The sequence below is a fragment of the Rutidosis leptorrhynchoides genome, chromosome 8 (genome assembly GCF_046630445.1).
Source record: "Rutidosis leptorrhynchoides isolate AG116_Rl617_1_P2 chromosome 8, CSIRO_AGI_Rlap_v1, whole genome shotgun sequence".
NCBI classification, from domain to species: domain Eukaryota; kingdom Viridiplantae; phylum Streptophyta; class Magnoliopsida; order Asterales; family Asteraceae; genus Rutidosis; species Rutidosis leptorrhynchoides.
This window is the reverse complement of record NC_092340.1, coordinates 63,914,369-63,929,208: the sequence shown is the minus strand read 5'-3', so window position 1 is coordinate 63,929,208 and position 14,840 is coordinate 63,914,369. Positions and strand designations below refer to the sequence as shown.

At 34.3% G+C, this 14,840-nt stretch overlaps 1 protein-coding gene and 1 pseudogene across 2 annotated transcripts; one reads left to right on the top strand and one right to left on the bottom strand.

Moving 5' to 3' along the window:
• Nucleotides 1–1,874: 1,874 nt before the first annotated feature.
• Nucleotides 1,875–6,339, bottom strand: LOC139861756 (uncharacterized). Of its 2 annotated transcripts, XM_071850260.1 has the most exons (8): nucleotides 5,948–6,339; nucleotides 4,742–5,464; nucleotides 4,523–4,618; nucleotides 4,361–4,444; nucleotides 4,026–4,260; nucleotides 3,777–3,937; nucleotides 2,803–3,084; nucleotides 1,875–2,282 (listed from the first exon to the last, which is right to left on the bottom strand). In XM_071850260.1, exons 1-8 carry the CDS (start codon nucleotides 6,287–6,289, stop codon nucleotides 2,226–2,228), a joined length of 1,980 nt encoding a protein of 659 aa, XP_071706361.1. In that variant the 5' UTR covers nucleotides 6,290–6,339; the 3' UTR covers nucleotides 1,875–2,225. The 2 variants fall into 2 exon arrangements, with proteins under 2 accessions (XP_071706361.1, XP_071706360.1); XM_071850259.1 differs by having other exon boundaries at nucleotides 4,361–4,618.
• A 3,222-nt stretch (nucleotides 6,340–9,561) lies between these two features.
• On the top strand, nucleotides 9,562–10,942 carry LOC139862546 (zinc finger CCCH domain-containing protein 30-like; annotated as a pseudogene).
• The last annotated feature ends 3,898 nt before the right edge of the window (nucleotides 10,943–14,840 follow it).

Here is a 14,840-nt window from a genome sequence, read left to right as displayed (position 1 = left end):
ATAAGTGACTTTCTAAACATAGAAAGTTATAAACATGTGGGTGAGTGCTTAGGTATAAGCAAATCCCCAAAATACATAAGTCTTTATTTTACAGGATGACATCACAGTCCAATTATTTATTACACAACGTAGTTTTGTTTCAAATGCAATAAACTTTATACAAAGCATGAGTGACTCCATGCAGGTAACAAGCACATCACAGCGGAAGCAGTCTAAGGACCTGAGAATAAAACATGCTAAAAAGTCAACACGAATATTGGTGAGTTATAGGTTTAATTGCTCGAGTCATAAATATATATAAAGATAGACCACAAGATTTCATCAAAAGTTTATCAATAGATTCTACGTAACAGAGCACCCTGGTAACTAAACTTAACGCTATAGTGATAATTACCCCATTCGTTTTAATACACGCAAACCAACGTGTCTTAAACTCAAATAACATACGTCCGTTAAAAGGCTAGCGCTCTAGCTCGGACGGGATGTTTTGATTGTAAAACAATTGACGTTGGTTATGACGTCACCTTTTATCATGAATGCAAACTTGTTTTGAAATAGCATATAGTGTTTGACCTTGTAATGATCCTGTTGTTGATGGTCCGTACATGATGATTTAGTACGGGGCATCACAGTTCCAGTTTCTCGAACGTCTTTTCGTATGCTTTAATATCTTGTACTTTTCATTTCGCGGCTTGTACTCTTGTAAATTTTAGACGTTTCTCATCAATAAATGGAACCACTTGGATTGTAACTTGTACATTTGAGCTTTTTGGTCATTTGCGTCTTCAAATCGTCATTTTCTTCTTTTGTCTTCGCACTTATTTATTTAAACGAATATTACATAAAAATAGAACAATAGCAACTAAAAGCTTTACATATTGGGATGATATTGCGACTAAATATATGTTCATTTGGAGCACTATCAATGTTACTAATCATTAATTAAATTAAAATATTCCATTAAATGAAGAGCAATATAGACAATCAACTCATATCTCTTAAATCTAAAGAAAAGTCAAACCAGACGTTATTTTGGAATGGAGGGAGTAGTACATAAAAACAGAGCGATATCATTATCTTTATATCAAATTTACATAGTTACTTCTGGTCCTTAGTCCATGTGAGATTACTGCAGCGATTGTCCTGGCATGTCTTTTTCAATTTTTTTTTTTTAAGTGACTAATGAGAGTAGCTTGTGGATTTTTGTTGTCTAATTGACTATCTCAGGGCATGTTTAATTACCACTTAATGATCTGTTTCTGTACAACTATTAATTCAGTAAGTAAAATTGTTATTTCTTTGTCACTTAATGTGAAATTTGTGTGTTTTCAGGAGATATGGAATCAGACACCTCTTCAGAATAAAAGGCAAATAGAAACAGAAGCAAATTCAGAAGAAAAAAAAAAGTAAACAGACTCTTAACCTCATACCTAATCCACCTTATCACCCTCATACCTAATCCACCTTATCACCTTAGTAAACGTCACTTTACCCATTCACTTTTTTCTTTCACTCTTACCCTTGAACTAGGGGTTTGGCGTTTTTGGCATCTCCCATAGTTCAGCCATGCGATTGTCCTATTTTTCAGTATTTGTCTCGCAATATTTTCAACCAGCATATGGAATTTCATATTCTCTTTGTTTTCCCTTCGAAGGCTCTAAAGAAATTGGGGTTTATTGCCGTCTTTGGGGTCTTCATTGCTGCACTGTTACGCCACCAACAACATTTCCACATAACCCCATTACCATACAAATGCTCCAAGATTGTTGAGAATTGAGATAAAAACTTTCAATATATGAATAAAATTATTAAAATTATCATATCATATTATATTACTACGTATTACTCAATAAAAAGTAACCTTAAACCATATATTGTTGTTAACCATAGTCCTCGTATAACTATTGGCAAGTTCGAAATTAACAAATAAAGACCCACTGTCATTCCTTCGGGAAGAGTTCCATATTACAAAGAGATACATACGCATCGTGACAGGCTGCTAGTTGCATAATCCCCATATATACATAACAAAATAATTCCAACAAAACTGATGACCTTAGATAATTACTTTAATGGAGAAAAAGAGGCTAAGACAACAACACATTGTAATCATTACAAGTTACAACAATTTTCTACTGCCATACAAGCTTGATGCAGGCATGCCATTATAAAAAAATTCCATCGATCAGCAGCTGAATGAACTCAAAAGATGAACATTACAACATTCATGTAGAGAAATCCCCAAAAGTCATAGTTTGTCCAAGTGCCGATCTTACACGAAGCTGCTGACAAAAGAGTATCATCCAAGAACATGAGGCTTTCAATAATGATGATGTATTTGATATGATTATACGTTTTTAATTAGATAATAGAATACTAATGATGTATTTGATATGATTATGTGTTTTTAAATAGATGAATTTTACAAACGAATTATAGTGGAGGCAAATTGGTGTAAGGTAACAGGTCAACATGGTTCAGGTTAAAATAAAATAAAAAAACTTATACATACATGTCAAAATGGGTCATGTCAATGCTATTTGGTCCAAAAAAACTTATTTCTGATGCAGTCATGAACAACTACGCCATTTCATTAAACCAATAGAGAAATGTGTAAACATTTTAATACAGCACATGTCCTCTTCCCTCTTATATCCTGTTTGACCAGCTCCACTTTCCCTTTTTTTTATTTATAAAAATGAGAAACGTAATCAGCCTAAATTGACTTGTTTCCATATGAATGAGTTTAGAATATCTCTAATTAAATTATCTATTTCAATGAAAAAGAGAGAGGAAAGGGACCTTGACATCCAAGCAAGGATCATTGGCCATGTTCTTTAGTTGAGATACAATGCCAGCATTTCTTAGTTTCACAACTCGTGCTAATGCACCGGCCCCGGTTGCAATGGTGAGATTTATTATTGTCCATACAGCAGCTGTTCGCAACTGGGCAACATCACTTTGCAACAGTTTGACCATTATTGACTGGGTCTCGTTGTTGTTTGGCTGAGGGAGCAGTTGTTGCATTACTGCTTCCTTGTGGAAATCTTTGCCAGATGCGATATTGCAGAGAACATACATTCCCTGTACAATATATATTCTTATAAAGCAATGTTCATAGTGTAACAAGTCAACTGAACCGATTCAAGCAGTACATAAATTATCCATTTTGATCCATTACCCAATCAACCTCTTTTGCCACCTATACCCAATCAACCTCTTTTGCCACCTCTACCCAATGACGACAAGCACCGTTATACTGATGCATTGTACCCTGCTTTGCAACTCTATCCGGTGCATACATTTATGAAAAATAACATACTTTTAAGCATAACATTCAGTTGATTGACAAGTGGCAATTGCGCAGATCAGGTAGTGGGTCAAAACAAGAAAATATTGGTACACTCAAACCCGACAGATTTTATATTTCATGTAATAAGGATGTTTCCAGAAAATACATTATAACTAAAAAAAATAGTTTCTCAGATAAAATCAGTTAGTAAGTTGTACGTATCAAGTATCAACAACACTAAAAACCTCTCAACTTTCCTTTTTAGCTATTTTCTTTTCTTTGATTTACATATCTGGCCTATAACATAGCCCAAATCAACGCATTTATAAATAAATGGGTTAACAAGAGCCTTTTCTAACACATTTTTAGACTCCAATGATATGCAATTCTGAAGATTTTTTAAATGACATATACAAATTTAAAAATATATATACAATAGTTAGATGATCAATTACACACGTATTATTAAGGTAAGACTTCTAACCTGAACCAAAACTTCAGGCTTAGAAGCACTCCACAATTGTCTGCCCACAGCATTCAGTATAATACCATCATCCGTGAAGACATAATCAATTGAGTTGACAGGTCCATTAACGAGATTGCAGACAAGGGCCAAAGCTTGCTCTTGTACAGAAGCACTAGGATCTGTTAAGAGTAATACAAATACAGTCAATGTATATAGTTTAAGCATATTTCGTAATATAGTCATGAAGTATACAGAAAACTGGAGTACCGCAGACGAGGCTTGTTAATGTCAAAGCTCCAAGTTCCTTAAAAATCCCTTCTTTACACTTGGAGTCGACAAGAAACATCAAGTTTCTTAAAGCCCATACAGCGTTTAACCTAACAGTTGAATCCATAGATTCTGATAGCTCAACAAGCTGTTTCACTCCTCCATTGTGCACAAAAAGGGACTTGTGTCTTGTAAAATCAACAACTAAATTACTGACAGTGCAAAGTGCAGCCACCTGCAAGTCGATACTATCTAAATTCAGTCAACCGTACAACCGCATAACATGTAGCCCCTTTCACTGTCCAAACAATGATCAAACCGCTGGCACGGCATACCTGGACAGAGGTAGAAGTATCATATAGAAGCTGAATCAGCGGCATAATTACAGCTTCTGTCATTAAACGACCTGCACTCAGATGCTGCAAGATAGTTTTAGCAAAGTTTCCAAACAAAATATTCAATATATATCTTTTCTTAAAAGAAACAAAACTACAAACCTTAACCGAGCGAGAGATATTCTTCAAGCAAATGCAGGCAGCAACACGTACATCCACAGGAGTATGACTCAGAGCATCAGTTATAATGTTTAATGCCTGTAACAGAGAAATCAGACGTAATTAAACTACTAGAATATAAGTTTAGATAGAATATATTTCAAACTTCCAAAAGAACAAATAGGTGATGTCGTGAACATTAAGGTTCAATAAACAACTGACCTTTGGTGATTGTAAAAGAATAGACCTGCAACATTCCAGATTTGAGCATAGATTAGCCAAAGTCATAAATATTCCCTCAAGACGTTTGGGTTGTAATGATTCTCGTTGCATATGGTCACAAAGTTTGTCAATTGTATTTGCTTCAAATGCCAACTTCTGTAATCCCTCCTCATCCACAATAAAACTAGATAAAGTAAACAAAGCTTCATCTCCAACTTGTCCAGGATCATCAATAAGTTCAAGTAACACTAAAATTACTTTGGTTCTGATACCCACGGATTCAAGGTACGATGGAGCACCACTTTTAATCGAGATCAAGCATATACATGCAAGTAATCTTGTTCTTGGATACCTATCTTTAGTTAACTCTATTAATGTACCCCACGTTCTACCATTTTCAGGTCCCACAAACTTTGATATGACATGTGGATTTTCTTTAATAACAGTGGCTAATGATTCTAAGCTTGCATCTCTTTGGCTTGTAGTGCCACTAAGAAGGTCAACGAGCTTTTTTATTACAGCTGCATCACCTAATATCTTTTGCTCATCACTTGTTTCACAAGAATGTGTTATGATACTTGCACCAAGTCCTGTTACATTTTCATTATTTCTATCCAACAAAGATATAAGAAATTCCATATTTTTCTCTTCGAAAAAGTTGTACTTAGGAGCCACTTTCGATTGATATATCATTTTAAGGGCACGAGCACCTGCATCTACAACCTGCAGGTACCAGAAGACGCATTATATTGCTATCCTCATACCAAACAAAAGGCTCTGCCTGCTTAAACATTGCAATTACATCTTTATACACTAACCTAGCAAAAATTCAACCTATACATCACCATTATCAATATACTAGAACAAATCCATCTCAGCATTTGCCTTATACATCACAGTTATCAACATAAGCAATAAAATGAGATCATGATAGCAATATTTGGCCCTAGGATCTACAATGTTATACTCATAACAACTTAATATTCAACGGAGCTATTGACCTATAACAAACAAAAGGCTATAACTGCATGAACAGCATAATCACATTATCCTACACAAAACTAGCCCTAAATCAACCTATCACACTTATTATCAACATATAGTCAAACTAATCGTCAACGTATACCTATATATCACAATTAACAACAAATACAATCAAATTACATGATATAGATATAAGCATCAAAGAGAAATGTTAATATATACCTTATCATTTGAATGTGAAAGGAGATTTATAAGGTGAGGAAAAGCTCCGGCATCTAAAACGGCCTTAACGCCGGAATCGAGACCGCACGCAAAACTACCAACCGTCGCCGCACACTGCACGAGAACGGAATCGGATGAAATTGAAGAAGATGATAGAATTGAAACGACGGAAGGAACGGCGCCTAATTTAATGTACGAAAGTTTTTTCGTTCGATTTCCAATAATTTGATTTTTAAGTTCTCTGAGGACTTTCAATTTTGCTTCGACGCCGTCTGCGGCGGCGGAACGAAGTCGGTGAATTAAACCCTCAGGGCGGTGAGTGGAGGATGCTGAGCCAGGCATGGTGGTTGGACGACGGTGAATGTCATACGCGCCGCACCAACGCGTGTGTGGTTTATGTTTTGGGGATAAATGGTAGTTCAATTAGTCATAATAAAGACATTAAACATCAAGTATTTTGTCTTTTTCTTAAGAATTTTATCAGCCTCAAAATTTAATCTACTACTGTAATTTTTTTTTATTTTTTTTATTTTGGTAAATTTTTTTTTTTAAATTTAGTACTCCCTAAGTGGTTATGATAAGACTTAAAAGTACAACCTAAAATGCATGCTTTTTTAAGGATAGTCTTTATCTTTAAGCTAGAATTAAAATTTTCCTTTTTATAGGACAATAGAAATAGAAATAGAAATAGAAATGATTCAAGACAGTATATAAATTATAGAAATGATTCAAGACAACATATAAAATTTATATATAATTTGTATTTTATTACCTTTATTTTTCGTCAAGCATATCCATATTCATCTATAAAAAAAGTTAGGTGTTAGCATGTTAATAAATGTTATCTTGTATTGTCAAACCAATCATTATGTTGAAGTTCCACCTTTTCATTTAGGAGTCAATGTTTATCATCGTGACAATTAAATTCAAAATCTGTAGATAAAATAAAATAAAATTGCAAAACGCTATTATTTAACTTAGAAAATAATTGAAAAAATAAATAATTAGTTATAGATTGTAACAGCTGGTCAAGTCCTAGGAACTAATGGAGACTCGGTCCATGGTGACTAGACGTTACTCATGTTAAAATGTTTTAATATGGTTTAAACTTTAAAGTTAAGTTTTTGATTCCACTTGAAGTATTTTATGTTGATTTCTAGAATAGATAGTATAGAGGTGAAGAACCAGAAATGATTGTGATTTTTCTATCGAGATAATCGAAATGTGTTCCATCCTACAAGATACAGACTCGATTCTACGAATACAGAGACTTCTGTGCTAAAACACCAGTTTCTTTGCCTACACAATAAAAAGCAATTCGAATGCCATATATGTAGCAAAGTTTAGGTTATACCGGTATCATTTTCAGTTCTGATGCATACGGATGAAAATGGCGCATTATATTTGATCAAAGTCAAGTACTAACTTTGAAATTAATTTTTGGTTTTGTAGTTTTGTTTAGCATATGAAATTAATGTTACTATATCACAAATTGTAAATTTCATGCAAAAAGTATACGTGACCAAGATTTAATAGCAAGACTTACTTTATATTTTATTCTGGCCCAACAAGAATTAAAAATTAAGCCTAAATAATATTCATAAAGAGTTAGCTATAATGTAGCCCAACAAGAATTAAAAATTAAGCCTAAATAATATCCTTAATATTTATGAGCCCAATCCTTTACAAGTTTAGACAGTTTTAGATGGTAACTTTTTGGAAATAAAAGTTGGTCCTTTAACACAACAAAAGTGTATCAATGAAATTAAGCATAAACAATCAACTTTAAGAAATGCCAAAACAAAAGTGTATCAATGAAATTAAGCATAAACAATCAACTTTAAGAAATGCCAAAAAGAGCATGTACAATATCGGGTCATAAACTTTTTCTCAAATATTCAAATATTCAAAAGTCATAAATATTCAAAATAGCATTAAACATTAAACATGTAAAAACGAGTTTGATACATACATGTAACAAAAATGCAAACTTATTTCCACTCCAAGGTACTAATTATAAACTTTTAACAAGAAGGTTGTCTATTTAGAAACTTTACAAGGGTTACAACTGTAAAAATCATAAGTAGTTTTAAAGACGGATAGGATTTCACTTTCCTTGAAAGAAAACAGAAGTTTATAAACAAAGCAAACAAACGAACTAACCAGACGCTCCCTGCCGCGGGTCCACCGGTTTTCCCAGTCACCATAATCTTACCTACTACGTTCACCGCCCCACCTCCACCGGCTAACGCCGGTTTACTCACTCCGTTATCTTTTGAGCTGTACTCTTAACCGTTTCACTGCCAAAAGTAACTAATTAAGGTTAGAAATTTTTGAAACTTACGTTCAAGTAACATCAATATCTCATTTTTAGTTTATTTTCTTGTTCATAACATCATTTGCATTTTTAGGTGTAACATGATGCTTAAATGTTTATTGCTCATTCCGAAAGTTTTGGTTTTTCATTCTACCCATTTGCAATGGTTGTCAATTTTATTTTTTTGTAAAATTTCTGAACTTTTTGATCTTACAGAATGTACTGCTTCTGATTGTTGTTATTAGTGATTAAATTATTTTTCATGATTAATTTTTCTTATTATAAGTATATTTTTTTTTTTGCTAAAGTTGAAAAAGCCATTTTACTATGAATTTGAGAGAACAAAAATGTGGCGATGAAGGTAATCAAGGTGTTTCTGTCTTACCTTTTTAGGAATTTTGATACTTTTATTGCAAATTTGTAAATTTAATAACTTTGTGGCATAATGTTATTAATATAACCATATTTGGAAATACCACCGAGGCATCAGCTTGAGTGGTATCAGCTCCTTTGGGGGCGGGCCCGTGTTCACCTCTCATTGAAGTGGCGCAGGTTCGAATCTGGAGGGGGGGGGGGGGAGTTTTCCCAGCAGGCGATCCAGGACACGTGTAGTCGCATTCTGTCTATGCAGGTGGGCTGCACGTGTTCAAAGCAGTCCGGGTGCGAGTGAAATTCCCGACGATGGTTGTGAGGTTCGATCCCGGGTTTCTACCTAACGTGTGAGTGTGTCTAACCAGCTAACCAGCTGTTCAAAAAAAATATAACCATATTTGGAAATAGTGTGGGAGATTTTTTATTCAGGGGGTAACTGTATAGAAAAACCTTTAAAGTTTAATATTTGCTTGATTATTAATACCATTTGGTGTATATTTTGTTCTTTTTTATCCTCTATAATTACTTACCATGATTCTATATACATCTCATTTCATCGTCTTACAAACTCAATATGCATATCTTGGTGAGTGGCTAAACTAACTGCTTCAAATCCCGATTCTTGTTTTAATAATTGTAATTGATTTCTTTGAGTTAATTAAGTATTGTTATATTGCTTTTGATGATGTCAATTGTCAAGTTCAATGAATTTGCTTTTGGAAGTTTTGTTTAAATTGCTATGATAAAACTACTCTATTCAATAAGATGAGCCATATATTTTGTTTAAATTAAAACCTTATATAAAATTTGTGATTTTTATTTAAGGGTTCGGGTTCTTTTCAAGATTGTTGATGAAGCATGTGTAGTGGTTCTGATCATATAAGGTTTAAGCATAGTCACTCCATCAGCTTCCTGTTTAAAAGAGATGAAAGATTCGATAAAATCAGTTGAACCTGAAATATCTTTCTCCAATTTGCTTGAACTTGCTGCCAATAATGATGTTGTTAATCGAACATGGTTCTTTCGATATCAATGAAGTGGCAATATGGTACGGGCGTCAAAGAAGCTCTAAGCGTATGTTAATGCAGCATATAACTCCTTTGATGATTGCTGCAACTTATGGTAGTCTTGATGTTGTAAAGTTTATACTTTCTTTATCAGAAACGGATGTAAATAGTTTTTGCGGCCGAGATAAAACAACCGCCCTTCATTGTGCTGTTTCTAGTGGTTCTCATAATGCTTTTGATGTTATCATAATCTTGTTAATTTCTGGTGCTGATCCTAATTTGGTTGATGCTTATGGCCATTGCCCTGTTGATGTTGTTTTCGTGCCTCCAAATCTACCGGAATTAAAGACTGCAATTAAAAATTTACTTAAAAAGGGCGACGACTTTGATTTGACTTTTTTAAAGTCAATTCTTGAGAAGAAAGAGTACCCGGTTGACCCGTTGTATCCTGACTTAAGAAGTGATTTGTATGCAAGTGATGAGTTTAGGATGTTTGAGTTCAAGATTCGTCCTTGTTCACGGGCTTATTCACATGATTGGACCGTATGTCCGTTTATTCATCCAGGAGAAAGTGCTAGAAGGCGGGACCCACGCAAAATCCATTATAGTTGTGTTCCGTGTCCTGATTTCAAGAAAGGACGGTGTCGATTTGGTGATCTTTGTGAATTTGCTCATGGGGTTTTCGAATGCTGGTTGCACCCTGCACAATACAGAACTCGGCTATGTAAAGATGGAACCTTTTGCGCTCGAAGGGTCTGTTTCTTCGCCCACAAACTACAAGAACTTCGCCCGCTCTATGTTTCAATAGCTGACATCACCGCCATGTCATCACCACCGCCGTTTTCTCCGCCGCCTATGCTGCACTTGCACGACAACAATAATCTTCAAGGAAGCCACTTGAGATTGCCGTTTAATGCTAGAAAAGTTCAGCTTCATGATCATGAAATGAATCGTCGCCAGCTGGCAACAATGGTTTCGCCATCACACTGAATGGTGGTTTTATCTCCAATGAGTCCATATTCACCACAAGGTTTCTATGGAATTTCATCTCCTATACTTTCATCTATAAACATTAAACATTATCATTTGTCCCCTTTTAGCCCACAATGGGATTTTGCTAAAGGAAATGTGGGCTGGTCTGCAAATGGATGTGAAGTGGGTCGGACCAGAAGGTCTGAATCGACTGAGCCAGATGTTTCATGGGTTCAGACTCTTGTAAAGGAACCACCAGAGACTGAAAAATATGATCATGAAGCTTTATGGGTTGAGAACATGCAGCATGATCAAATTGTTGCATAGTACTATCAAGGGTCAGAAGGTAATTTCATTTATTATTTTATTATTAATACGATTCGTTCGTAGGGGGTTCCTGAGTCACAAAAAAAAAAAAAAAAATATTGATAATTCAATAAATGTATTTAGTAATACTCGGTAATAATTTATTTAATATAAGTGATTCATACAATTTGAGTTCCAAATACCCAAGATCTCATGGTGTAGACCCTCCTGATTCATTGAAAATCTTTTTTATTGTTAGTTTGTTACCTTTTTTTTTTTTACATTTTTGTAAACATTACTATTTGCTCTCTAAATTTCTGCATAAACTATTTTTTTTCTATATAAGGTGACAAATGTATAAAGTTATTCTATTTATTATTTCTTTTACATTAATACGGAGTACTTCTGTACTTGTCAAAAGGTATGTGCTACAACCTACACATGCAATGTTAGTTGTAGCTCGTGACTTGTAACATATTCATCCAACTTAACCACGATTTATGATTTTCTTGTCTTTATTTATTTACGTGTTTCCTTGTCAAAAGGTACGTGCCGCAACATTTCCTGGCTACAATTATGTACTAGTTGTTTACATAAACTAATTGTACATTTTGTTGCTATATACGGAGTAACTTAGATGGCTAATGTTAAAAAAATTAGTCATAATCTTTAGTGCTTGTTTTATTGTCAAGGGGTAGGGGTATGGGCTACACTAATTTCCAATGACCATCCATCAACAACTTTTTGCATGAAGTCATTGTACTTTGTGCGTTATACCATGTACCATATTCTCATATTTATGAAAGACGCACATTTACAAAATGGTACTTATTGTAAGTTGTTTAGTGATGCGTATTATCAGGCCCGGCCAAAGGGTGTGCAACTTGACAATTTGCACATGGCCCAATAATTATAGGGGCCCAATAATTTTGCATACACAGAAAAATTAATTAGCCCAAGTTTTTTAGAAGTGTAAAGATAAATCAAATCTAAAGGAAAAAGCCCAACTTATCTTCTTTTTAATTTACAATGCAGAGGTTTTAAATATGGGATTATCACCAAAAAGCCCATTTTTTTGACCTTATTTGCGTGAGAGCTCAAAAAATAAAAAAATTGTCAATTTACCCTCGCAAGGAGCAAGGTGCCTCATGCTCCCTTGCGCCTTGCGTCCTTGTGCCTTGGTTGCACCTGAAAGCAAAGGGCAAGACACCTTGCTCCCTTGCTCCCAGGTGGAAGCAAGGGAGCAAGAGGCACCTTGCGTCCTTGCTTCCACCTGGGAGTAAGGAAGCAAGAGGCACCTTGCTCCTTGCTCCCAGGTGGAAGCAAGCCAGCAAGAGGCACCTTACTCCTTGCTCCCAGGTGGAAGTAAGGGAGCAAAAGGCACCTTGCGTCCTTGCTTCCACCTGGGAGCAAGACGCACCTTACGTCCTTGCGTCCACCTGGGAGCAAGGAGCAAGGTGTCTTGCTCTTTGCTCCAAGGTGAAATCAAAGTCGCAAGGACTCAAGGCGCAAGGGAGCAAGAGGCACCTTGCTCCTTGCGAGGGCAAATTGGTAATTTTTTTATTTTTTGGGCTCTCACGCAAATAAGGTCAAAAAAATGGGTATTTTGGTGATAATCCTTTTAAATATATAGAGTACTTTTTTTTATGAAATCCATCGATGTGGGATATATATAGTATTAGCTTATGGAGATACATGCGCCCCATTTTTTATTTTTTTTTAGATATATATAGGTATTAGCCTAGTTGCCTTATCTCCTTCTATTTATGCTATTATATTTATATTGTTATACATACATCATAGAAGATAGATGATAAAAATTAATACTCGTAATATATACTTGTAAGTATTCAAAATAGTTTTTTTTTTTTTATCTAATGTTGATTATGATTATTATATATACTTGTAAGTTGAATTCATTGTTTATTATTTATATAATAAAAATCTGTGTAGAGATTAGTCGACTAGATTGACTAGGTTTCAACTCTATAATTTTTTTTTTTTGTGCCATTTAATTTTTTTTAGAGGCTTATTTTCGATCATCTCGCATGGGGCATTCAAATTCTCAGGACCGGCCCTGCGTATTATATTATATCTTATCCTATATTATCATGTATAGTAATGTCGTTTTTTCATGTTAGATAAAGTTGATGATGTGTCCCGTTTGTCTAAAAAATTAATTATTGGTGTGACAGAAAGCGATTGAATTTGGTGGTTTGGTTCTTTTGACGGTGTGCCATCGGTCATCATAACAAATTCATTAACGATTTAAAAAATTGTGAAATTGGGATAATCATCGTCAAATTCATTAACGATCGTTAGTAAAAAATACACGGTTGGTCCCTGAGGTTTCTTAAAAAACTGCACCAAAAGTCCTCATCATCATCAGCATCATCTCATCATCATTGTCATGTCATCAGCACCATCGTCGTCATCTCATCACCACAATCGTCATCTCATCACCACCATCGTCATCATCTCATCGCCACCATCGTCATCATATCACCATCGTCATCATCTCATCACCACCATCGTCAGATCATCACGTCAGTTGCAAGTAATTAGAATCATTATCGTCATCAACTTCGTTTTTGCAGAATCCGATGTAACCACGGTGGTTCGCGGCGGCTATTGGCAGAAACAACTCAAAACTAAAAAATTAATACACCAAATTATGCAGAAGCTGCGTTGGATCAATAACAACATTTCTCCATTTTCATTTTTACCAAAAACATCACCAATGTTGCACAAGAAATCGATTTTTGCTTCAAAGTTTTCGAACAAAAAAATTGCTCAAAACCACATCAAACAATCGAATTAATTCATGAAATTTTGCACATAATATCACTAAACTATGAGGAAGATTTTCGTGTTCTTAGATTTCTCTAACTCGTTCTAAATCTTTCAATCACCAAAAAGTCGATAAAACAAGCAACATATCTGAAAATGGTGTTGATTTGTAGATGTTAGAACTTAACGACGATATGTGGCGGTGGTGGTGGTGATGGGAATGATGATGTTAATGAAGATGATAAAGAGGTTTTTTGGTGCAATTTTTTTAACAAACTTCAGGGACCAACCGCGTATTTTTACTAACGTTTGTTAATAATTTACGATTACCTCAATTTTACACTTTTTCAAATCGTAGTCCTATTATGTGTCAAATTAAAATTTTTAATCTTTTTCGGGCTTAAGCAAATTAGGAGTTACTTTTATTGTCAAATTGGGTAATTTAAGTTACATTTTTGAGCCATTTGCCCTTATTATACGTATATTTTGTTTAAATGTGTATGTGTTTTGTTGAGTTGATATTTTTGGATACTCATTTTGGCTAGGCATCAATGTTTTATTTGTTTTTGTTGACGATACAATTATTCCCATAATAACAAAATGATAAATTATTGTCACGACCAGGAAAATTTCGACTAATTTTAAACCAAACTCTCGATACGATACTGTATTTTCAACACGATAAGCAAAGTCTGATAGGTTGAGTCTCAAAAATTTTGAACTGCTTCATATATTCAATTGACCTTCGACTGTTCTCGACGATTCACGAACAACTATTTGTAAATGGATACATATATATGTGTGTGTATAAATGTGTATATAAATACTACTTGGAAATATATAAAATAATATTAAATCTATTTATTTAAAAATATATAAAATATATTTATGTGATAAAACTTGTTATTTAAAACTGGTTATATATAGAGGGAGAGTAAATGGAAAATGAATGATTTCGAGCTTAATTAGTAAACGTCAGTGACACTCGGATGACGTTTCATTAGTTTTAATATAGATCTAGTTCAAGTTTATGAAGATTTAAAATAAAAGTTGAACAGTAAATTGATTTCGAAGATTTTAGGTTTGATAAAAATATTTTTACCTTTCTAAGTTTAAATATTTGTACTCC